We start from the raw sequence: 26618 nt of genomic DNA, 5'->3' as shown, positions 1-26618 counted from the left end.
ATAAGTATTATTACATGTATCTACCTGAGTTTACTTGTCAAAGAAATGCGCGCAATAGTAATCAAAAGCTGCACACAAACATAATGATTTTTGCGAGCAAATGTAATGGTTATGCACGCAAAAGTAATGCACCGTCTACTTAAACTTTTTGGAAGTGTTTGGGCAAACCAAAATATTTTTAAGTGTGGTCTCACCATTATTTGTTTTATCCAGAGAGTGATGTCATTCTAAATATGCTATGTCTTTTCTTTTCCAACTAATAATTGCGTTGACACATCAATATCAGAAATCATGCTGCTGAAGGAAATTAAAAAATAATTTCTAAGACATTGTAATATTAGTAGCCATAGTACAAATAAACATCCTAGAAAGAAATGTTTTCCATTTTGTGGTCGTTATGTAATATTTTTTCCCCCATAAAATGTTGTTTTATATTGATTGCATTGGTTTGTTTGCTTCATGTAATAATCAATCCCAAATTAGTTATAGTCTGATTATAGTAGGTAATTATTTATAGCAAAGAATATATTTTGATACTGAGTTAAGGCTTCTTATAGAAAAAGTACATGTATCACATGTTTTTCTGTACTAAATTGGCCTCTAAAGTATAATTACCAATTTGACTGCAAGACAAGAAATTAATGACCAATTAACAGCAATATCTGTATTTTATTCCTATACAAGAATTGGTCTCTCATATAGTAACTTTCATGTAACTGCCTGGTGCAATTAAGTGAATACTTTGAGTGAGTAATTGCAAGAAAAGCATCAATAATTTAGTAGCAGCCAGGTATTTCAAAGCGATAACTTGTAGAGGAAAAACAATGATAGTTAATTAGGAAGCCAAAACTAACTTTTGATTTCGTAATAGAATTGATGCATTGGAAATTTTGTTTAATGATTCCATGTTAATAACAAATTTATTTCAAGTCAATCAATAATGTCTTGATTTGATGATTGATTTTTTGTTTATCCTTAGGTGAAGTTAGATTATTTTATCAGTATAACTAAATTAGTGGACGACAAAACATCCCGCCATGGAACCGCATCCTGATGAACAATTTCATCCAGGGGATGAAGAATTAAACTGGTCAGAACAACATGAAAATCTCAAAGGTAACATCATATATCATGTATATATCTCATTAAATTAAAACTTAAATTTCAATCTTCATGATCTTTTTTACAAAGTTAGAAAAAAAAAACTGTGAGAAGTTCAAAAGAATATGTATAATACATAATATTCTATATTTTCTGGTATCTGTTTAATTCAGTCCAAATCGTGTCTTTGGTGACTTAATCATAAATGTTTACCTCAGTTTTGAAAGTTTTATTATGCCCCAGCTATAATTGTAGATAACACAGAGTTTTCAGGTCTGTCTGTCTGTCCGTGTATTTTTCTGTTAGTTCATCATGATCATCACTTGTTAGGTTAAAAAAATTTATTACAAAAGTTTACCATAAATGTGTGGTCACATCCACATGTCCTCTTGATGCTCATATTCAATATGATGTGATTTAAAAAAAATAAAAAAAATTGAAATTACAATTTTGACCCTGATTACAGGGTTCACTAGTACTTAACATAGAAGGTCTTCATAGAAAATGAAATCTTTCACAGGTCTAAGTTTTTAAATAGGAAGGGTTAACCATGAAGTTTGATCAGATACTGATTTAAACCCTTGACCAAGATAAAGTGGGGAGGGTTTAGATCTCAGTAGACAAGTTTAACCCCAACACATAACCATTTACCTGTCTCAACCAGAAAACTTATGAGTTGTTATCATATGTTATTTTTAAATGTATTTTTTTTTTTGTCATTTTGAGAATTGTTGTTGATTTAAAAGGCACTTGGTGCAGTATTCAATTTGTTTTCAAAACTACCGGTTGTTGTTAGTCTTTGTCAATTGTGAAATGTTGCTTGTTAATTATATAAGATTCAATGGTTTTTCTTCTTCTATTTCAAGCTTATATACTGTTTTAACATGTTTAAGCATGATGATATATCTGAAACATGTTTATATTTTCATGTTAATATTTTTAACTTTTTAATTTTCTCAATGTCATAGTTTGGAACCTTTGCATTTGTTGAATAAGGTTTTCAATCAGAAAGACGTGTTTTTTGTCCATATTAAGGGAAAATCATTTCTTACTTTTAATACTTTGATACTTCAGATTTATATCAGTCAAAATACAGGTTTTGAATACCACTGACATGAAATAAATTTTCAAAATATGATTATAATGACAAGTCCCTTCCCACCTTAAACACCCAAAACATCCAAAAATACACATATTGGTTTAAATAATTGATTATAAATGTTGTCTATAAAGGTTTTGATTTCTAATTTTTATGAAAATCCTCATCAAATATTTCTTAATTTGTAGGACAAAAGCCAAAAGGAAGATATAATAAATTTTCTGAGCATGCAAGAACCTTGATATCAACAGAGAAACAATGTGCTTTATTTTGTGGGGGAAAGAAATGTAAATATTGTACATGGGAGAACTGGACAGAAGACAAAACAGAAATTAAAGGACTCTACTCTAATTGGTTTGTAAATTTATTATCACATTCCTTAGACAGCCAAGCTTTAAGCAGGCATGTGATTTGATTTTAGTTTTAATGATAAAAAATTCCTATGTTGTAAATGATAGATTTGTAGGATCTTCAGTCTTTTATGAAATATCTATTGTTGTGACATGTCTCTCTTCAAAGATAAATGTGTCATTAACAGATAAAAAAATTATTACTTCATATGTACATGGAGTCGGACTATCTTAATTTTGCTATTAGGTCTGAGCTTAATAGTTCAAGGTTGAAACCCCATCAACAACTGCCAAGATAAGTCTGTCTTTCCATCCTTGTGTCTATCTTATATTTGATTCCATACTCATTCTTAAGTTTGCTTCATGCAAATTTTATGATACTTTTTATGGTACTCACACACAATGCTAAGAACCAAAACTCTCAAACACTCACTGACAGAGTTTCAAATTTGAGAAGTGAGTCATTTACATGTTTACCTCCTAGAGTTATGCCCCTTTTAACTTGGAAAATTGAAAATTTTTGTTCTTCCACACTAACTTAAGTTTTTGTCATCCAAATTTTATGATGAAATCATACACAAGATAAGAACTAAAACTCACATAGTTCGTTTAAGGGCAGTGAGTCACTTATGGTTCTAGAGTAATGTCCCTTTATAACTATGAAAATTGCAAATTATTTTTATATCCACATTCTAACTTAATTTTTCCTCATCCAATTTTACCATGTTTACAAACTCATACATCATGCTGTGAACCACAACATAATTCTTACTTTGGCTGTGGGTCATTTACTGTTTTAAAATTAATCTCCCTGTTTATCTGGAAAAAAAATGCAAAGGTTGAAAGGCATTAATGTCCTCAGAAACATTCTTCTTTTTTTTCAGAATCTTGTATTTGTTGCGTATTTAACGAGTCAAGTTCAGTGTTTATATTATTGTCAGCATGATCCTATAATTCATCTTATTACATTTCAGGGTGACAGATAATATTTTAGCAATGGCAAGACCATCATCTAAAGCCATCAAAAAGTTTGAAATCATAAAACAGTTTAAAGAGTAAGATTAAACACTATTTTCCATGATATATCAATACTGTATTAAGTATTATAGGGTTATTGCATGAATATCATTTTTGAATATTGGGGAATATTGTCCCGAGTAGAATTTTATATTGCATGAGCTTGCGAGTGCAATATATGTTCTACAAGGGCAATATTCCCCAACATTCATATGCAATAACCCTTTTATTGTATAGCAATATTATATTTGAAAGTAAAAATTGATTTAAACTAAGATTTTGTCGTTGATGACGTCATGAATTTTGAAGATTTATTGCACTAGTGCAATATTGGAATTTATTGCACCCTAACTTTTGGTTAATTTCTGTGGGAAATATTATATTGCTATGCAATAAAATATGATATGGTATGATTGCCTGGAACAACTCCCCACCAGAAACCAAATGACTTAAAGGTTAACAACTATATATGTAACCGTACAGCCTTTAACAGTGAGAAATTCCTATAATGCATATTACAAAAATGTAACTATAAAAGGTCCAAAATGAAATATTGTAAAAATTCAACAGAAAACTAAGCCTGATTTATGTAATAATCAACCAAAAAAACAAACATACAGCAACAAATGACAACCACCAAATTATAGTTTCCTGACTTTGGACAGGAACATACAGAATTTTGTTGGTTTAAACTTATTTGCCAGTGCAAAGCACTCTTTCTAGCCTGGACAGCACAACATAAGAACAAATTATAAAAATCAGTTGAAAACCGACTTTCTTAACATTTTATAATATCTCATGTTTGTTATTGTATATTTACCTCATGTTACACATTTATATGTCTAGGAATTGCTTTGTAATGAATTTTAAAATCTTGATTTGCATGTTTCACCATGTTATTTTGCATTGAAGTGGACAACTTATATACTTATATTGTATTTGAACAGGAAAGGTATAACCTCAGTGATTAGTATACAGAAACCAGGAGAACATGCAGATTGTGGATATGGTTTAGAGAAGAGTGGATTTACATATGATCCCCAGATGTTCATGGAGAATGGAAGTAAGATTTAATGATAAGATTGGGTTTCCCCTTAAGATTTAAAGTTTCAAACTACCTTTGATAAGATTCAACTCTTTCACTTGATTATACAAATTTATGACGATTTAAGGCCTAGTATACGTTTTTTCATATTTTATATATGAGTACAATTTATTTTACGGAATCACAAGAAATATTTACATGTTTGAGGATTTATGGATATATAAGGAAGTTTCTTCAAAAACATAATACAGCAATTAGTTTTGACATACATTAATTGGAATGGGAAGATTTGTTTTATTATATATTATTTTTATTGTTTATTTCAGTATATTTTTACAATTTTGGCTGGTAAGTACATTATATATTTATGATATTTTATAATCCCTGAAAAAGGGAGAGGAAATCATTTTAAGACTTGTAATTATCTACATTTCTAGGTTTGCATTATCAGTTGAAAATGATGTTCATTTTGACAGCAAAAATTAAAAAGTATTCTCAATTTTGTAGCTAAATTGCTCAGATTGAAAAAAATGTAATTGGAAAAAAATATCATGGATAATGTAAAGAATTTTGGAAGATATGAAATAAAAAAGGAAAAAAGAAAAGACAGCAATCAAACAAAACAGCAGAAACAGACAAAACATTTACAGTCATATTACATATTTTCATTACATTGTAAAAACTTCAAATTGAATATGTGACCTCATGTGAAATTGTTATTTTGAATTCAATAGGTTTACAAAATGTGATTTATTTACAGGGATGATTATGGTGTAGCATCATTAAGTACAATACTGGATATGGTTAAAGTCATACAGTTTGCTGTCTCAGATGGCAAAGTTGCCATACATTGCCATGCTGGTCTTGGTAAGTTTTAGCACAAACCACAAATTTTAATCATTGTTGTGTTTGAATTTGTTTCTTCTAGAATTAGGCAAAATTGCTATGCTGACCTTTACTATTCTAGCTTAAGTCAAAGTTGCCATGCTTGCCTTGATAAGGTTTAGCATATGGCACATTTACTGTTCAGTGCCATGTTTGATTCGTTAGTTCTGGCAAAAGATAAGGTCCTTCACTGCTATGCTTGACTTTTTTTCATAGGTTTTCATAAAATGCAAAGTTGTTACTCCTTGCAATATTAAAACTAGTAACTTTAAATTAAGTGTCTGTTACATCTTATGCTATGTTCTTTAAGTTTTTTATTTCTCAAAAAGAGAATGTTGCCATTTTTATACGCCCGTCAAAATTTTGACAGGACGTATTATGGTATACAAATGTCCGGTGTCCGTCAGTCTGTCTGTCTGTCCGTCTGTCCGGCGTAAACATGTCGCACCGTTACTTGAGAACAACTTATCCAAATTTCATGAAACTTAATATAGTTGTTTCTTATGATGGTCAAATGATCTGTATACTTTTTGGTGAAAATAAGATTTAAACTTTTTGAGTTACGGCACTTTATAACTAAAACAGGGGTGTGTTTTTTTCACATGTCGCACTGTATCTCAAAAATGATTCTTGATTATGACTCAAAACTTTAAACACTTCTTATTTATATTAATCTCAATATCTGTATACTTTTTGGTGATGATTCAAAATTTCATTTTTGAGTTATTGAGTATTTTGTAAAAAAGGGGGAGGGTTTTTTTACATGTCGCGCCATATCTCAAAAACAATTTATGATTATTGCTTAAAACTTTACACATGTCTTTTTTTATATTAATCTCAATATCTGTATACTTTTTGGTGATGATTCAAAATTTCATTTTTGAGTTATTAGTATTTTGTAAAAAAGGGGGAGGGTTTTTTTAACATGTTGTGCTGTATCTCAAAAATAAGTTATGATTATTGCTTAAAACTTACACACTTCTTTGATATATTAATCTAAAGATCTGTATACTTTTTGGTTTTGATTCAAAATTTTATTTTGGTAATATTTAGTTTTTGTAAAAAAAACAGGGTGGGGGGTTTCACATGTCCAGCCGTGTCTCTAAAACAATATATGGTTATTGCTTAAAACTTTCTCATAAACTATTTATGATTATTGCATTGCATAAGACTTCCACATAAGACGTCGGGCGTATCATGCGCTCATGGCGCAGCTGTTTATTTTTCTTTATGAACATGATCACACAGATGGAATTCATTGTCATAAACAAAAAACAGATTGATTACCTTGCTGAACTGGTCAAAGCATCATTCATAAATCTTTAAGTGATTAACATGATTAACTCAACAAATTCACAAATTCATAAATTCTTACAATTTTCTTGAAATGAAAATAACCAAGCTTTCATGAGAATATATTATTATTGATTTTCTGACTTGATCTTATTTTTAGGCAGAACTGGTGTCATTATTGCTTCTTATTTAGTGTTTACAAATAGAATTCCTGCCGATGATGCAATACAGTTTGTGAGATCAAAGAGGTGAGCCAATTTTAATCTCAATAATTAATGTGTATAATTTGAAAACATCACCCAATATAGAAAAATGTATAAGTGACAGTAGTTATCAAGGTTTGAATTTTGTAACTCAAATCAACAGAAAAACCTGGGAGATTCACAACACTCCAAATAGAAGTAGGCCAAATGCAGCTATGGGGTTGTCATCTCTTGTTGTACATGCATGCTAATTGTTTCATACTAAGCTAAATAGGGGGAAAAGACTCAGTAAAATTTCAAATCAGACTTTTGGTATGTTTACTATTTTTCCATGTTTCTGGCGAAGAATTTCTAAATAAGGACTGTATATAAAGTATGTTTTCATTCAAAACATCTTTGATGTCTAGATACAATAAACGTAGATCTATTGGAATACAGCCAAGTGGTTGACATGCTGTCATTTTTGGTATCTCTCCTAAACCTGAGACAGTGGTGCAAATGAACAAAAAAAACAAAACTGTACCAAACAAAAATAAACGAAAATCAAGTATCACAAACAGCAAAAGACGACAACCACTCAGTTACAGTCTTCTGTTTAACACCAATTTCAGATTTTTTGGGTTATTTTGTGATGGTCACTTTTAATTGGTGGAAGAAACTGGATAGAACCACCAACCTCATTTGGAAAACTGATAATCATAGTCATGGTTGGCTTTGGTTCACAATGTATTTTTATATGTTTTTGTGTAATTAAATCACTGACAGTTTTTCTTTATGAAGAAAAAAAACCTATAAAACTATTTTGATTATAGACAGGATGCTAGTAAATAAGTGAAACTTTACCTTAAAAATTATTGGTAACAAAAATATATTATGAGAGAGAGATTCTTTGAGAAAACTATGAACTTTTCTATGTAATACATGTAATATGTCACTACTTTTATCAATGAAAATGAAGACTTGAAAATAATTTATGTTTACTATGTTATTTATAGACACGGTGCAATCCAAACCAGAGGACAAATGGAAGTGATAAGAGAATTTGAACAGTACTTAAAACCATTCAGGATTATATTTTCTATAGCGTATGTAACAGGTTTTTGTATTTGATATAAGACATTCTTCACTTGAAAAACGTATCCAGCAGATCCAGAAATAAAAAAAATGAGATGACAAAAATGTTCTACCAACAGTGTTTTCTCTGACTATTAAAGGAAAGAAATCTAAGAACAAAAGGGAAAACTAAACAACCACAGGAGTAATCTCCCTTCATCTTGGTAGCAAAATATTAGAAGACAGGGATGCAAAATATTCAAAATTTGTTTAAATATGTACACAATGAAAGCTATTTAAACTGAACCTTGGCTAAACTGAAAACCTGGGAAATGAATTTTAAAAAAATAAAGATTATTGTACAAGAAATGAATAGGGCTGAGTTCCACTGTTATGTCATGTATGAATTTGGTATGGTTTTATCTGTTTATCACACAACAATGAAATAAATCAATTTAAATGTTCTTGTACATGTCACCATCAACACATAAAATTGAGAATGGAAATGGGGAATGTGCCAAATAGACAACAACCTGACCATAGAAAAAAAACAACAGCAGAAGGTCACCAACAGGTCTTCAATGTAGCGAGAAATTCCCGCACCCGGAGGCGTCCTTCAGCTGGCCCCAAACAAATATATACTAGTTCAGTGATAATGAACGGTTTGCCATTTACAAATGTATAAAACTTATTTTTGATGAAGAAAAAAAAGGAAAATAAAACTTAAGTTGTGTTTTCAGAATTTGTTCACTTAAGTCAATGTTTTATTAATTTATTTAGAGGTACAGATAGCAGAGAATTTAGTCTTCAACAGTTCCTCAATAGACAGAAACATATACTCCATGGTTACGAAGCAAGAAAACTTAAATATGTGCCAAAGGTAAAATTGATTATGAACCAACAAAACATTCTATAGACTATGATATTGATCTCACCTGGTCTAAAACGCAAGTATGAGTAGTTTTACTATGTTTTGCCTCTAATACACTGTGTGTGCCTATCAATGAACTTTTTCTTATTTTAAAACAACTTATTAAATGTAGCCATACTTTGATCAATAGTACTCTTTACTTTTCTTTTCTTTTCCATTATATGTAAAATATTCCAGTTTTGTCAGCAATCAATAGATTATCGTCAAATAACATGTATAGACATGTCACTGATTGCTTTGTTGTCAAAAGGTGTACCATGTATAATTATCTAATTTGATTATTATGAAAACAAAAGTTTTATTTAAAACGCACATTAGGTCCGAGACCACAATTGTCGTCCCTTGATTTTCGTTGTCCACAAATATAGTCCCTAGTGTTGACAGTGGGTTACTTTCCAATATTTTTTATACCCCTTCCAAATTTATTTCTCCATGTTTAATGCCTCAAATTGCAAGAAGGGGGTAAAATTACACTGTAAAAAAATTTGTGTTCAGAATTTTAAAGGAAAGTAGTGATTTGGTACAGCTGAAAAAGGTTAAAAAATAGCTCTTCAGAAGCTGTCAAAAGATTTCAAGATGCCCTAAACCTAAAATTGACGATATTTTGTGTTAGAGCCGATGAAGTTTTCTATAATTTTGATATAATTTGTCCCAAAAGTAGTACAACAGACTGGAAAAATTTCATTGAGAAAGCACAGGTTGGATTTTTTTAATTTTCATTTATGTTCTAAAAGAAATGCACTACGAATTAATTGTGGTCTCGGACCATTATTGGTATCTGTCTATCAACTTTTGATGTAATAATATTTAACTATTAGGATGAATAAACTTTACATCCTTATCAATTTGAGTTAACTCGATAATGAACAGTATAATTTAGGTAATGTTTAAGGAGTGATAAATCTTTGAATATGCAGGGATATTTTCACTTTTTCAATTTTTCACATTTTCTTAACTACTGCTAACAAAACAAAAATTAAACACATGCGAAAAAAAAAAGAAAGATAATTTAATCTAGATAACAAATTACAATTATTAGTGTGGTAAAAAACACAAAATGTAAATAATAAACTTTATTAAAAGCTCAGCAAATAATAGAGAAAAGTTACAGCACTTTTATTGCTATTCTTCATCTCAAGTCAGAGTGCAGTCCTTGAATATTCACCAACTGCTCACTTCAATATCAAGTCAGCACCTAGCACCAGTTTTAGTGAAGTTCTTTGGTATATATCCACATTCTCCACCATTTGTTCATTGTAAAGAAAGTAGGTGCAGGGTATTATCAACAAACTCTAAACAAATGGGCAGACAAATCTCAACAAAAATGCTTATTATTTGCCTGTCAGTCTTGATGTTAAATACATAGATCTTGCAAACATTGTATAGAATAAAAAAACATGTCATATTGAAGAATATGAGCTTTTTGTATAGAAAACCTTATACTTCAAGAAAATGTATGTTAAGATATTTAATTATAAGTACTGTCTAATGTGGAGCAATCCTGTACAATAAACTTAAGGTAGCTAATTACATGCATAGTGTCTTTATTTTCAGGTTATATATGTGGTTTGTGAAAGATTGTTAGAACTTTCAAAGAAAGGAAATTCATTGTCTCAAATTAGAAAATGTCCTAGTGTAGCTTCTTTTGACAAAAAATTAAATCAAAATGGTAACATCGAATCAGAAAATGGCATCCCAAGAGTGTCTTCTCATCCATCATTAGAATCTCAAACAAGTACAACTTCTAGTCATTTAAAACGTGTTGGAAGGAGAAAAAGTGTTTGTATGGAAGACTTGCCAGATGAAAAACTTTTAGCATTAAAACCTAAGCCTGAACGAGAACTGAGTATAAAATCAGATACTGAGACTGACGTTTTCTCTACATCAGACATTGTGTCCCAGAAAAGTGATGATATTGATAGTGTATGCGAGGACTTAGGAAGTTTATCAACAATTGATGTAGCAGAGGCTCTCGGTACAACTGATGTTGAGGAAGGAATATACACTGCAGCTGATATTTATCAGGTGGAGATTTTATATATAGGATACATATAGTAAATCTGCATTCATTTGATTTTTTCGTGGGCACCAATTTTCTGGTAATGAATAAAACTTATTAGTTGATAATCATTTTTTGATAATTGATTTGATGGTTTTGCCATGCAATTTTATGGAAAATTTGTAAATTGTTGAACATTTAATTTCAATGTTCACCAGTACCGACAAAATTCACGCAAAATTGTTATCCAAGGAATAATAGTGAATCCACAATATATACCAAACGGAATAATAACTAGAACCTAATTCTAACAATTGGCATTCCATTTAAATATTTCTATAAAAGCTATACATAAGATTGTTTGGATATTGCTCAGATGAAATTGTTTTAATTTGACTTCTGATGTTTTACACTCATTGTGTCAGATGTTTCAAAGTCTGTCCAATTGGATAATTGATTAGCCAATTAACAATATTCTGTCAGCAATTTTTTGTCTTACTGCTTAAAATTTATCAAAATCTTTTATAGATAATCAACTATAATACTTAGTATGAAAAGAAGGATACACATTTTATTAATGGCTTTTAGATAGGATAGCCACAGGTTTTACTAATTTTTGTATAGTTTGTGTTATATAATGGTAACATGTCGTCTGCATTATCGTCATCGTCGTCTGAAGACGCTTTTAGTGTCTGGACAATAACTTTAGTTTTTAGTGAATGGATCTCCATAAATTTTTACCAGAAAGTTCAATACCACCAAAGGAAGGTTGGAATTGATTTGGGGGGTTATGGTCTCAATAGTTTAGGAATAAGAGGCCAAAAAGGGGGCCTAAAATAAGCATTTTTGTAGTTTTCATATAACTCTTGTTTAAGTGTATGACTTTGGAGGGTTGTGGCTCAAAATGTTTTGGAATTAGGGGCAAAAAAAGGGGAAATATTAGGTTTTTTTCTGGTCGTTGGACAATTGAGACCAATTGAAAAGCAGTGAAAAGGGAGGTAATTCAAAAACATTTAACATACAATTTTGGGTATTTTCGAATTTACCTCCCTTACACTATTTGTAAATTACTTGTAAATTATATATAAAGAAATGTCAGGTTTTGGACTTATTGTATAGAAAGGGGGGTGATAGAAGTTTTTCAATTTTTTTTGTCCAAAATTTTGAAAAGTTTGAAGATGAAATCATTAATTGCACAATATTGCCCAATAGATTTGTAAGATCTTGACATTTGTTTTGTATCAGAAACCCATAATATGTCAAAATTTTTATCACAATCCAAATTCAGAGCTGTATCAAGCTTGAATGTTGTGTCCATACTTGCCCCAACTATTCAGGGTTTGACCTCTGCGGTATAAAGCTGTGCCTTGCGGAGCACCTGTTTGAAAAATCATATTGATAAATGTAGACTAAGATTAGCTTAGGTTATAAAATATACCTATCCAAATGCTAAAAACCTCTTCATTGAACAATATAACTTGTATTGTCAGTTATATTGCATGACACTATTATTTATCTAGTGCTGTAAACATGGGAAAGGCAAAACAATAAACTGGTTATTAAATACCTTGCAATACACAATCCTATATCAATTTAAGTACTTGTACAATTATTTGAATAATTATAAAAAAAGATTGCTTATTTTTTCTAGCAAAAACTGAATGACAAAGATTCAGCATGGAAAGATTTAGCCAATGAACAGAACCAATATGTACTGGCTGAAATAATGTGGTCCTGGTTAGATCAGCTTAAGGTAAATACATATGTAATATATAAAAATCCAGCTAAAATTTAAACATTTTTTTTTTCATTACAAATTTTAATTATTACACTATTAGTTGTTACTTTATGATATGGTACATAAATCAATTCGTTTTGGTCCCAGATGACTTTTACAATGTTTATATCATTGAAAAATCTCCAAATTATCTCCCTTTGGTGAAAAAATGTCATTTTTGTCTCGCTTGATGGAGTCAAAACAGGGAGACATAGGTATGCTGTTTCCTGCGTTGGAGACGATGACGACCAAGGCTGCAGCGTCAACAATGTATTAGTTTGTGATAAGGTCTAGTTTATGGTGAACCACTTGTGGTAAATCAAAGATATTTGGTATGCAGTTGTATTAGTATTGGAACATCTCATTTCCATGGAGATTATTTGGCCCAGTCCCCTCAGTTATGGTCTAATGACTTTGAAACTTTTGCTTAGTTTTCATGTATTAGTTGTTGAGTAGGTCAGTTAATTGGGAACCACTAGTGGTAGATTATGACAATTGGTATGCAGTCGTATAAACATAAGCATATCTCAATTCCATGGAGATAATTTTGTCCTCCCCCTCTGTCATGGTCTATTGACTTTGAAATTTTTCTTATTTTTCATGTATACGTTTGTGATTAGGTCAGTGTAAGGGGAACCACTAGTGGTAAGTTATTGATAATTGGTATGCAGTTATATAAACATTGACATATCTCATTTCCATAGAGATTATTTGGCCCCGCCCCCTCAGTCATGGTCATTGACTTTGAAACTTTCGCTTAGTTTTCATGTATTAGTTAGCGATTAGATCGGTCTATGGGGAATCATTAGTGGTAGGTCAATGATATTTGGTATGCAGTTGTATTAGCATTGGCACATCTCATTACCAAGGAGGTTATTTGACCCCGTCCTCTCAGTCATGGTTTATTGACTTTAAAGTTTTGTTTACTTTACATGTATTAGTTTGTGTTTTGGTTTGTTTAAAGGGAACTACTTATGATAAGTCAATGGTATTTGATATGCAGTTGTATTAGCATTGGTACACCTCATTTCAATGGAAATTGTTTAGCCATGTACCTACAGTCATGGTTCATTGACTTTGAATATTTGTAAAACTTACATGTTATGAGTGTTGCTATTTTAATTTCAACATTTTCATTATCGAAATTACAAAAAAGTGAGACATATCTCTGTGATAACAGTTTATTTTACTTTAAAATTGAAATATCTTTTTTAACTCATCAGTGACCTATATTTATTATTATTATTTTCAAATAAGCTGTACTTGAACTAAACTATTCAAAGATTAAAGCAATTCCTGTAATTTAGATCTTTTTATGCCCCACCTACGATAGTAGAGGGGCATTATGTTTTCTGGTCTGTGCGTCCGTTTGTTCGTCCGTCTGTGCGTCCGTCTGTGCGTCCGTCTGTGCGTCCGTTCGCTTCAGGTTAAAGTTTTTGGTCAAGGTAGTTTTTGATGAAGTTGAAGTCCAATCAACTTCAAACTTTGTACACATGTTCCCCATGATATGATCTTTCTAATTTTAATGCCAAATTATAGTTTTGACCCCAATTTCATGATCCACTGAACATAGAAAATGATAGTGCTAAATTCAGGTTAAAGTTTTTGATCAAGGTAGTTTTTGATGAAATTAAAGTTACATCAACTTGAAACTTAGTACACATGTTCCATATGATATGATATTTCTAATTTTTATTCCAAATTAAAGTTTTTACCCAATTTCACGGTCCACTGAACATAGAAAATGATAGTGCGAGTGGGGCATCTGTGTACTATGGACACATTCTTGTTTTATTTCGATTTTACCTTATTTTCTTCTATTAGTTCAACAGATAAAAGTACCTTAACAAAAATGCATGTTTCTTTTTGGAAGGTAAATTATGAACTTAAATGAATGGTGACCCCATATTTTTATTTTATTTTTCTATTAAGTATAGGACAAAGTTTATTTACAAAAAAATAGTGAAATCGTAATGATTTTTACCTGTGTGCACCCTTAAGGTAAATATATCATGGTAACATTGTTATGTTAGATCAGCTTTAAAGGATGTTCTCTCCTCTTGTTTTTGAATTTTTGACATCTTGGGAATCCTCTTGTTTAATCCATGTAGTGGTATTAAAACATTTTGCTCACAAAGCCCTGCTTTTCTATTCATGATATTATTTCATATAGTTTTGAAGGCCATATTTAAAAAATCTTATAAAATCTTTACTTTATTTGTTCTATCAGCCCTAGAATATGATGATTAACAAATGGATGAAAGTTAACTATACATGTAACTGTAATATACAAATATTAATATATCAATGTAATATATAACAACAAACCAGAGTACACTGATTTGTATCAGTACAATACAATATAATAGTTTAATATTACGGTGAGGTTGTATTCCCTGTCATTTATATATCATCCATGCACAAACTTTTCTCAGATTTTTTATGCCCACCTACAATAGTAGAGGGGCATTATGTTTTCTGGTCTGTGCGTCCGTTCGTCCGTCCGTCCGTTCGTCCGTCCGTCAGTCTGTCCCGCTCCAGGTTAAAGTTTTTGGTCAAGGTAGTTTTTGATGAAGTTGAAGTCCAATCGACTTCAAACTTTGTACACATGTTCCCTATGATATGAACTTTCTAATTTTAATGCCAAATTAGAGTTTTTACCCCAATTTCACGGTCCACTGAACATGGAAAATGATAGTGCGAGTGGGGCATTCGTGTACTGAGGACACATTCTTGTTTCATCTATACATTAACCTCACTTTCAGGTACAGAGATATGATTTTTTTTTCTGAGACATTAGTGCCTGTGACCATCCACAAGAACTTGCGTTTATCAGACCATCAGACTTTTGATAGAGTGGTTTTCCAAAGAATTTCTTATGTTGAAGCCACATGAAATGTTTTAATTTGGCTAGTCAAACAAGAAAATGTACCACTTTGCCTTAGAACAAGACTGCCAACTACCAATTCTCAACTCAAATTACATTAAAAATAATATATATATAAAAGTGCAGGTTGTCATATCTAGAAGAAAGATATAAAGATATACATAAAAATATATAAATAGTTCTTGTCAATAGATTTTATTTTATTTTATTTCTCTTAATTTTATTTAAGGAACCTATATTGAATGCTCAAGATTTAAGCGTAATTATGAAGACTAGGGAAGTAGATGCTGTTCTTCAGAAATTAGAAAGGGTACGTCAGACTTTATTTCCCTGTAACTTAAGTTATATATTGACTTATATAATGACTTGAAAAATCAGTAATTTCTTAGAGGATCAATTAGGGACAACATCAAAAGATCGATGTAGGGTAAAAAACTTAAATCAAATTGTTTGGGGGTGGGGAGGTTAAAATTTTGCAAGTTTTGTATATCTAAAATCGATTTTTACATATATCCCTATTGGTAAATCATTTTTTACCAAATTAAGTTAGGGGGGGGGGGGGGGTCAGTGAAAAAACTATGTGAATGAAATTTTTTATCCTACATTGAACTTTTGATGTCGTCCCTTAGGCATGGTGGTTTTGTTGATATAATTGCTGTCCATCTGTAAACAATGGTTCTTACGTGAAATATTATGTTCAAACTGACCTTTTATCATTAGTTTTAACACCGAATCATTGCCAATAAAGGAAGTTAAGATTGTACATGTTATTTTGAATAACTGTAAATTCAGAAATTATTGCAAAAAATGCAACAGAGTTGTAAACGCAATAATTTAAACTCTCACTTTGAAATATTTTACATGAAATAAACAGGATTGTTCTCAAAATTGTAATAATTTAAATCGCATTTAAGTCTAAAATGACAAAATTGCAATAATAAGTGCACGCAATAATTTCTGAATTTACAGTAACCTATTTCAGAACATATGGCAAATAGGAGTACCAAAAGTGTTTTTGTGGTGGTCATTTTGTTTTTGCTCCTACTGCCTGTTTGTCACAAGTGCTTGTCAAAATTTTCTTTAGTTAATTTAGGATGTATATGACTTAACAGAATTTTTTCTAATGTTGTGCATATATATCTTTTTTTTATATGTAAGGATATATAAATGAAGGAAGTGTATTTAACAGGCTATTATTTGAACTTGGAATTATTTTTAATTATGGAATTTGCTTGATTTCCTGTTATTGAAATTTTTAATAAATTCCATGTTTATTCTGTACTGAAATGTTCTGTGCTGCGCACAACACTTTCTATTACAAAGAAAATAGTATATTTTCAATAGAATGTACTGTGCCGCGCACAACACTATCTAACCAAAATACATTGTATGGAAAGTGTTATTAATTGCTGAAAAGATTATAATACCAAATAAACATGGAATTTATTAAAAATTTTAAACACAAGAAATTATGCAAATTCCATAATTAAAAATAATTCCAAGTTCAAATAATAGCATGTTATTTGTTTTCTTCAGATTGAGTGGTTTGTTTTGCAAAGTTTCTAATGCATTTGATAGCAATATTATCATGACTATAGTAATTGAAATTGTTGATTTTAAGTTTACTTGATTATCTTAAGTCTGTGAATACTCATGATTGTCAACTTGAAGGAAAATAAGAATAATTGTATTTTCAAGATGAATGAAACAAATTGATTAGTGTGCTAAGGATAGAAATAATTGGAAGAATTAATAGTCATTTTAGACATTTTTATTCTTTGTTTTATGTTTTTTTGTTTTGTATTCAGGGAACAAGACACACCATAGAATACATTATGAAAATCATCTACAAACTGAAACCTTTAGAAGATGACATGCTGACCAAAATCTATGAAAAACTGCTGTCGTATTTAACACACCAATGGGTTGTTATAGACTCCTTCAAGGACATGTCAACAAGTTGGTCTATGTCAACTCGGGACAGTATAATGGATACAGAAACAAAGGAACATTGGACAGAAATGAAAAAGAACCAAGCAATAGCATTGTATAAATTCTTTATACGATTACAAGAGACGATTGACGAGAAGTTTTCAGCCATGTCAAATGACAAAACAGAAAACCAGAAATAATCACAGTTGTGAATTTTTAGCTTTAATTTTATTAATTGTCTGTTAGTTATTCAGCAGACTATAGCACATATCATTACTTGATTCATAGAACTGTTTACTCATCTTCTATTGTTTTTTTGTTTTTACTGTGCTTGTCATGATAATGGTAACACACATATTTATGAATCTTCCAGTGGCGTAAATTACTATTTGTTCCATTCTAGTTGTTTAGTTTTGAGATTTCCATCATACCAGAGTAGATAAAAGTACATTTTATCTACATTGTTAAGGCATTATTGTGTCTGAATCTCATTTTCTTTACAGTAAAAGGCACTTTTGCTCCTCCATTAATGTTTTCTACTTATATTACCATATAAGGAAATTTTAATTTGCAAGTGATGTAAGCATGATAAGAGTGTAACAGTGTTAAAAAGTCAATTCTTTGACATAATTGGTAAAATTTCAGTTTTATTTTTGTTTACGGATTATTGATAATTACTCAAAAAGCATATTTGAGTGCTATTTATTTATTGCATATCTGTTGTAATTTTGTCACACATTGTGTATAGGGAACTTTATTTAGCTGTTAATTCAATTGCTAGATTAGTTTATGCAATTTATGAATATCTGCATACAAATATAACAAGGAATGACGCTGCCATTAGAACTGTACTTTGATTAATAAGGATAAACAATTAAATTCATATATAAAATGTAAGCTATCTTTAAATATCTCATGAATTTCGACCCCATTTTTATAACTCTCCCCCCCCCCCCCCCCCAAAAAAAAAAAAAAGATAACCAAACTTAGTATTCAGTTGCAACATGGACATGGGTTTGTCATATACCAAAGTAAAATCACTCTGACCGTGACATTGACCCTTTGATAGTAAAGCCTTACTCAATTTGTATCAAGCTTATATCTGTAGTATTGTAACACTAAGGTTAACAATAACTTGGTATTTTAAAGTTGCAGCATCATCCATGGACTTGTGGTGTGTTATATGACAACATCAAGTCACTCTGTCATTTGACCTCTATGATAGTTATCATTGTTTGATTTGTGTCCTGCTTATAACTTTTGTACTATAGAACTTAGGTTTTCCAAACTTAATTTGTAACAAGTAAGATGTCAAAATCCATATCTATTTTAAATTGTGATATTTCTCTACAACTAGACCAGAATGAATCTGACATCTTTCATTGTATTCTTTTGGAAAGATCAAATAAACATATGTTTTTATCAGGAAAAATCAAGTGTAGATCTTAACCGTATCCTATCATTTGAAGGAGTACAGAGTTACTTCTTGTTTGGAGTGGAAAACAACTGCTAGGATGGCAAATTTTAAAGTTTTTTCCCCATCTTTTCTCTATTTTGTAAACGGATAGCTGCTTAAGTTTTGACTTAGCTACTAACTCAGCATTTTTCCTGATAGTGCTGTAAAATATATTCTGGTTGTCATTTCTGTATTATACCTGCTTATATTTATTAGTGCTGTCGTATATAACATGTATAAGAAATAATATATTTACCTCAGTAAGAATGTTGTCTTCTTCTAGTCAGCTTCTAGTCAGATGATACAAGAAAATCTGAAATTCTTTGAGCATATTTTAAATGCTTCATACCAGTAAATTTATGTTTTTGTTTGGCTTAGTAAATCTCCAATACATTTTCAAAGTATGCTTTTTATGTATATGAAAATATGTATTGATTGCATTTATATGTTTATGTATGCTGAGACTGATTTTATTTGATAGTATATATGAGCATGCCAAAAATCAAGCAGAAATTAACTATCTATACAGAAAAGAAGATCAAATGCATATTTTTTTTATTGACATCTTCTCATTTTATTTATCTTGGCTCTGTTGGAAGCATCAATAGTGTCAAAAATTTGATAAAGCTTGTGATACAGCCAGTTTTAGGGGAACCACTAAACGTAAATCAATGAAATTGGTATGCATTGACACATTTCCTTTCCATAGAAATGATTTGACCCCAGATTTCACTCACTCCTGGACTCAGTAAGGTTTATAAATTTATTGGGCTTTTTTTTTCTCCAGTAAAAGTATTTTCAAGTAATAATTAGTTAGCATTTTACAGGGTTTCAGGTTGTTCAATATTTAGTTTTTGTAAAGTTTTTTTCCTGGGTCTTTTTATCATTTTTATTTTCCCCAATCTTTTATTTAATTATTTTTATCTAAATAGAATATCTGACTTGATTGCCATGAGGAATCTTAATTATTAAGCCTGAAAATGTTCAAATTATCAAATTATTTATTACATCCTTTGTCTGTTTCATGAGTAAAATATGATTTGTGTTATGATCTTGATTATGTTACTTAAGAAATCATTTTAGATAGTTATCATGAAAAGCATTATCTTTAGTCAAACAGTTCAATCAGATGTTGCTGTATTAAATGGGTAAAGCTTTAATCGGGGATAGTGTGATGAATTTAATTAAACTAAAACGATGTTTTATTGACATTAGAATAGGACATGGATTGTTTCTGCAATCCTTTTATCATAGTGAAGTATCATGGCATATGGCAGTACTTTACATATAGGATTGATTGTTCATTAGGACATATTTAACCTTTAGAGTTTTTATGTTTCATTAATTGCTTTTTCTGCTATATTCTTCAAAATACTAGAAACATCATGCACTATCATTAATCTGCAATAGAAACTAAATAGTTTGACAATATTAGCTGCCTTTATTTCTTGTTCTTTTAAAATGGTCTTAAAATTTCTTAAAAAATGTTGGCAGTTACCATTGGTGTTTTTTCAGAGTCCATGTTATTGTTAATGTATGTTCATTTAGATCTTCAATCCATAAACTACATTAAAGAAACACATTTCATTTTGTATGCATATCTGTCTTTGAAGGTTATCTAATTAACTTTAATTTTAGTGTTAAATGTTTTGTAACTCAGATTCTTTAAGTTGTAGAGACAACTAATTTAGTTTTGGTGCACCTTAAGGGTAAGATAACATCAATATTTGAGAGGTAATGTGATCAAACATTGTAATGAGAGGCTCAGCAATCAGTGGAAAGGTTGAACTTCATCTATTTTTGATGTTAAGCTCTATACAAATTTTGTATCTCAGGTTGTGTAAAATATACAATTAATACTGACTTTCATTAAAGGTAAATTTGTGAGTATGGAAATTTTGATGTCATTTTAATGCAGTACAGATGTTGATTCTAATTTACATTGAATTGTGTTATGTACTATTCCTTGATAATCTAATTTAAAGTTTAACAAGTAGGTCAGATTTCAGACCAATTATATAAATTTTCCATACCTTCTCTGCTTCATTTACTGACAAAATTAGGAACTAAATGGAGAATAATAATGTTAAAGGAGTAGATCCAGTAAGACCCCTTTTTTGCCCCAAAATATAGCAGTTTTACAAAATTGTTAAAATGTAAACTTTTCGATATGTATTGGAAAGAAGAATGCTAGTGCTACATAAATCTGGTCTGTTTTTGATAATACAAAGCCCATATATTGGGTACTAGCATCATTAAGGGCAAACAATACAGTTACAGGGGAGGTAATGACGTTGCTAACGTAAAATGTTATTTTCGTGACGTCAAACTGTGACATGTGAAAAGATGCATTTTTGAACTGATTTTTATCATTCAAACTGATTTAATTTGAAAACTAGTGCATAGACCCCTTTTTTTAAAACGACATTTTGTTTCATTTTGCAGTGAGATTATGTGGACCAAATTTTATAAAACTGTAAATAGTGCAATTTTTTTATTTTGATAAATATAGAGCAAAAAATGACGTTTTTTTCTCAATTCATGACCATTTGATAAATATGAGTTATTTCTGAATAAAAAATTTGTGTTTTTCTTTTAAAACAAAACAGTTATGTCTTTCTTTCGAAAGAGAAAATACGGCCACAAATCCGAATTTTGAGCAAATATACAAAATTTCGACCTCATTTAACTCAAAAAGTAGCACATGAAGGTATATTTTTTATGACATATTTGATTTAATCAGGCAAAAAGTAGCTTATATGGAAATTTTCATCAACCTTTAAATACGGGATCAAAACTGTATCGTATGCCCTTAAGTCAAGCTAAATTACTGAAATCTTCACAATTTTAGCATTTCAGTTAAATTTTAGACGGTTTCTGTCTTAAATGAAAGTAGCTGCATTTGTGTTCATTCTTAATATTGAAATGTAAGTTGTATTTGATGATAATACACAACATATATAAAGGTTGAGGATGAACACGGATGCTGCCACCTTCATTTTTGACAAATACCATCTGAAAAGTGACATTTTTTGGCATATTTGATAGATTTGGAGCATTTTTAATGACCAAATCAGTTAAAATCTTTCACATGAACTAATTGAATCTACTGAAATAGACACACAAGTGTTTAAAAAGTGTCCAAAATCTTTCTTCAGATGAACCTGAAATTTGAGGCCAAAATCAGCCCTTACCCGAACCTACTCCTTTGCATGAAGTTGAATGAGTTAATTCAGTAGTTATTAGGTAATCAAAACACTTTTTACATGTGTACATCACTGAATGTGTCAACTGTCTTATTTTCAATTAAGGTTTCATCTGTTGAATGATTTATTTTAAAAAGATTTAAACTTTGAAATGCATTGAAGAGATATCTTATATCATTCTTGTTAAATTTGTTGTATCTTTTTGTTTATTGTTTTTTTTTGTTAGTGTTTATTTTTTGTTGTCTAACATGTTTTCCTTTCAAGGTTGTGTTGTGTTGTATAATTAGATAAGAATAATTAGTTAGATAAGGTTTTTGTTCACATCTATCAATCAATGTCTTTGCCATTTCTGTAATATTTATGCTCTAGTATGAGATTGTGTCATATGCAATTTTCTTTGTGTCATCTTACCTTTAAAAAATCTGATTGTTAAGGAAAGTATTTGCCGTCCACAATGTTACCATTATATCAATATATTGTATAATTTGGTTAATGATTTTAAGAATTTATTTATTGTACACAAAATTATTTTCACTAAATAAAAAGTGCATAATTGAATTTTTTATTTAGTAAAAAAAAAAAAGAGGCAGAAGACACCAAAGGAATATTCAAACTGATAAGTTTATGACAAGCTGACAACACCATGGCAAAATAAACCAAAAAACCTACCAATAGACAAAACAACAGTTTACAAAACATAACTAAGAAAACTAAAAGATTAAGCAAAACGAACCTTATGATAAATCAAGGTTGACCTTAGCCCAGGAAGGGTTAGCAGATCCAAAAAATAATTATAATCCTGCAACAAATCAATCAACCAATGAGTCAAAAAATGATTTAAAGAATTGTTGGGTAAATTTTAATGAGACAATCTATGTCTCTTATTAGGGTACTCATGACCTGTCAGATTGTGTTGGTTACATATATACACGCAAAGTCTGATCCCAATTATCATCTCAGTTCCTTTCTTATGAATACCAATATTTTGATACATTGAATAAAATTGAGAATGGAAATTGAACTTGTTTTACTTCATTTTATTCAGAATTTGATATTTGAAATTCAAGATTAATAAGTTGTGGCCCTGATATTACAGGAGACCTTTATATTGTCCCTAACCAATGTAGTTAGGAATTTATTCATATGGATTTTTTTTATGCCCTATTTATAGGCACTATGTTTTCTGGTCTGTGTGTCGTCCTTCTGTACGTTCGTCTGTTCGTTCGTTCGTCCCGCTTCAGGTCAAAGTTTTGGTTAAAGTTTTTGGTCGAGGTAGTTTTTGAAGAAGTTGAAGTCCAATCAACTTGAAACTTAGTACACATTTTCCCTATGATATGAGCTTTCTATTTTTAATGCCAAATTAGACATTTTCCCCCATTTTCACGGTCCACTGAACATAGAAAATGATAGTGCGGATGGGGCATCCGTGTAGTGGGGACACATTCTTGTTTCTTTCTACTTTATGAAGTGAGATACAATAAATGTCATACGATTCTTTGTCACAAACAAAAATTATGAATCAAGTTAAATTTATCATATAAAAGACTTCAAAGGTTGAAGAAGAAAAGTCAGAATAAACCAACGGACAAAATCCGAATAATGATGTTTAAAGACAGCAACATTACTTAAACAAAAAACAGCCCATCAAACACTACAAGGAAAACCAAAGACTGAGCAAAAACAAACCATACAAATACAGTGATGAACTAAGGTTCTTCAGAATGGTTAGTAGATCCTGGTCAGCCAATAGACACTGTGCTTAAACGGCCGTGGGTAACTTAAGTTACCCACAGCCCAAGATGGCGGACTCTAAACTCGTTGAGATGATAGTTGATACGAAATCTACTTTTTGCAACGTTTTCCATGATCTATGTAAATATTGATAGGATTTTAGAATAAAGAAATCACTTACCATCACTATAAATTTGTTAATTTTGACTTCACTTTAGTGCAAGGCCAACTTTTAAAAAAAGTATAAGATGTCCGTAACTTATAAGTCAAAAATAATCAGACTGTCCGTAACTTTATTTTCGGATGTTGGTAACTTTTTTTTCAAAATTGTAAGATTAGCAATTTAAACACTTAACGGACAATAAACACTAGCAAACCCCTTAGAATGAAATTCAAAACAGTGTGGCTGTGGCCATTGATTGACACATTAAATTCATCCATTGTGATTGGGACAATTTACGTGAACGTTTGTCTGTAACGACCACTGTTCACGACGTACCTACGATAGACATTTAAACTGTGGGGTCACCAAAGGTTTCTTAACGCCTTTAATTATAAAATAATTCGAAAAATTAATCAGGAATAACCTTTATGTTTTGATTTATATAATTGATATAAATCAAAACATCGTGTTATTTCTCATTAATTTTTCGAATTACTTTATTAAGGTGTTGAGAACCTTTGGTGACCCCATAGTTTAAGTGTCTTCAAAAAGTACATAGTGAGCAGTGGTCGTTACATACAAATGTTCACCTAAATTGTCCCAGTCAATGGATGAATTTAATGTGTCAATCAATGGCCACAGCCACACTGTTTTGAATTTCATTCTAATTATTACATAGATATATACAATAACGATATGCTTCAAACTAAACAAGAGAAAAAAGCAAACCAGAGTGTCCCGGATTTTCCGTTAAATTTTTAAAAAATATTCCCGGGATAAAACGGGATCTGACGGTACGGCGAAATTTATCTAACATTCTTCTAGCTTTATAGTTTGTTCACTGATGAGTCCTTGGCCTGTGTAGCCGCAGAAAAAAATGATATCCTTTCCTTTAAATAATTTCTGAATTGTTAGCCAAAAAAGTATGGTCTCTTCACTATATCTAGTGTGATGTGTTGTTGATTGTGAGAAAAAAAAATGCCAATATCTAGGAATAGATGGAAGGCTATATTGTTGAACAGGTGTCAGTTTATTATAGCAATAAAGGTAGATTTAAAATCTTCTAAAAGTTTCATTGACCTCAGGGATTCAATAAGATCGGGTATCAAATCATACATATATTCTTTAGAGGTTTGGACTGATTCATCTATGTATTTCTGCTAAGGATTGACCTCCGAACTTGTTCTCCTAAGGTGATTTTCATATGTTCACTATCAATGTAATTTCTACATTTGGAAATGGTGAGATTTATAACCTGCATGTCATGATTTATCATCTAAAACTTAAGCAGTTAACAATCTATACAGCCAGTAGAATGTAAGATACATTAATTTTGCCGTACAATTTTCTACATTTATAAGAAAATGCCTGTACCAAGTCGGGAAAATGGCAGTTGCTATCTATTCGATTGAGCTTTGGACTTTTCCATTTGATAAGGGACTTTCCTTTTTGAATTTTCTTCAGAGTTCAGTATTTTTGTAATTTTACTTTTTAATGCCTGTACCAAGGCAGGAATGTGACCGTTGTTTTCCATTCGTTTGGTGTGTTAAATTTATTTCATGACAATTGGAAACCTTAATTCATTTCTTGTGCTGTAAAGTTTACTTTATAACACAATGGCATCTCTGTCGATTTCTAGGTTTAGGTTACCAATAAATAAACTTCATGGTTCCTATGATATCATTCAATAGACCACTTTCGTGTTCATCCGTCACCGGCAAAAACTCGTCAATTATGCACGCCTTTATGACGGCATTTACCAGATAGAGGGGGTCGCCTGTATCCCTGCACTATTTACGTTCATCAAGCGTCTTAGTGATCGTCTTTGTGCAGGATAAACTAGAAATAATGGTTGCTCTGTAGGTACTAACTGACAATTCCCTAATGACAGCAGTGTTGATTGTCAATTTTGAGAATTCAATTTGCCGAATAATTCGTATAATATAGAATTATAGTTTTCCAACCACTCGCTCAACATTGGAAGGGAAGTGACGACGCCCCTAAACGCACAAATGACGGTGATAAAAGCGCGTATAATTGACGAGTTTTTTCCGGTGACGGATGAACTCGAAAGTGGTCTATTTTAGTTCATTGTGAAATATTGAGATCAACACACTATTCACCACATCTATGATTTATTTCAAGAGACGACATGTGTATATAGCAGAACATAAAGTGAAAGTATAACGCTACCTCTTGTCTTCTTCTTGAGAAGCAATTGTATCAGATGATTCAACACATAATGCAGATTGTTTGTGAAAATACTTGTTCATTTAACCTAGGACCATAATATAAGAAACTGGTAACCAAGAATATTTTTCAGCTTCATTGCCTTGTAAAATTTATCTGTAATAACGGATTTTGGAGATATTTATTTATTCTTCTACTAGTATCTCTAAAACTCTTCTTATGATTAATAGATATTGCCTTTTGATATTGATGCAAAATGATATGATATTATACGATAACGATTAGTAGGGCGGCATAGTT

At 30.7% G+C, this 26618-nt stretch overlaps 1 protein-coding gene across 1 annotated transcript; it reads left to right on the top strand.

The window, feature by feature from the left end:
* Positions 1–978: 978 nt before the first annotated feature.
* Positions 979–22792, top strand: LOC143074352 (uncharacterized). Its single transcript, XM_076249847.1, has 13 exons — positions 979–1116; positions 2389–2554; positions 3525–3605; positions 4515–4630; positions 4939–4960; positions 5373–5479; positions 6951–7038; positions 7989–8078; positions 8827–8926; positions 10532–11002; positions 12628–12729; positions 15870–15950; positions 17449–22792. Exons 1-13 carry the CDS (start codon positions 1038–1040, stop codon positions 17770–17772), a joined length of 1827 nt encoding a protein of 608 aa, XP_076105962.1. The 5' UTR covers positions 979–1037; the 3' UTR covers positions 17773–22792.
* Positions 22793–26618: the final 3826 nt, after the last annotated feature.

The sequence above is a fragment of the Mytilus galloprovincialis genome, chromosome 1 (genome assembly GCF_965363235.1).
Source record: "Mytilus galloprovincialis chromosome 1, xbMytGall1.hap1.1, whole genome shotgun sequence".
NCBI lineage: Eukaryota > Metazoa > Mollusca > Bivalvia > Mytilida > Mytilidae > Mytilus > Mytilus galloprovincialis.
The sequence above is the reverse complement of the archived record's forward strand: the minus strand, read 5'-3'. Positions and strand labels throughout refer to the sequence as shown.

Coding starts and splice junctions, on each gene's coding strand:
- LOC143074352 (XM_076249847.1), top strand. CDS start 1,038: ATGGAACCGCATCCTGATGAACAATTTCATCCAGGGGATGAAGAATTA. Junction 4,631..4,938: donor GATGTTCATGGAGAATGGAA/GTAAGATTTAAT, acceptor TGTTTATTTCAG/TATATTTTTACAATTTTGGC. Junction 4,961..5,372: donor TATTTTTACAATTTTGGCTG/GTAAGTACATTA, acceptor ATTTATTTACAG/GGATGATTATGGTGTAGCAT.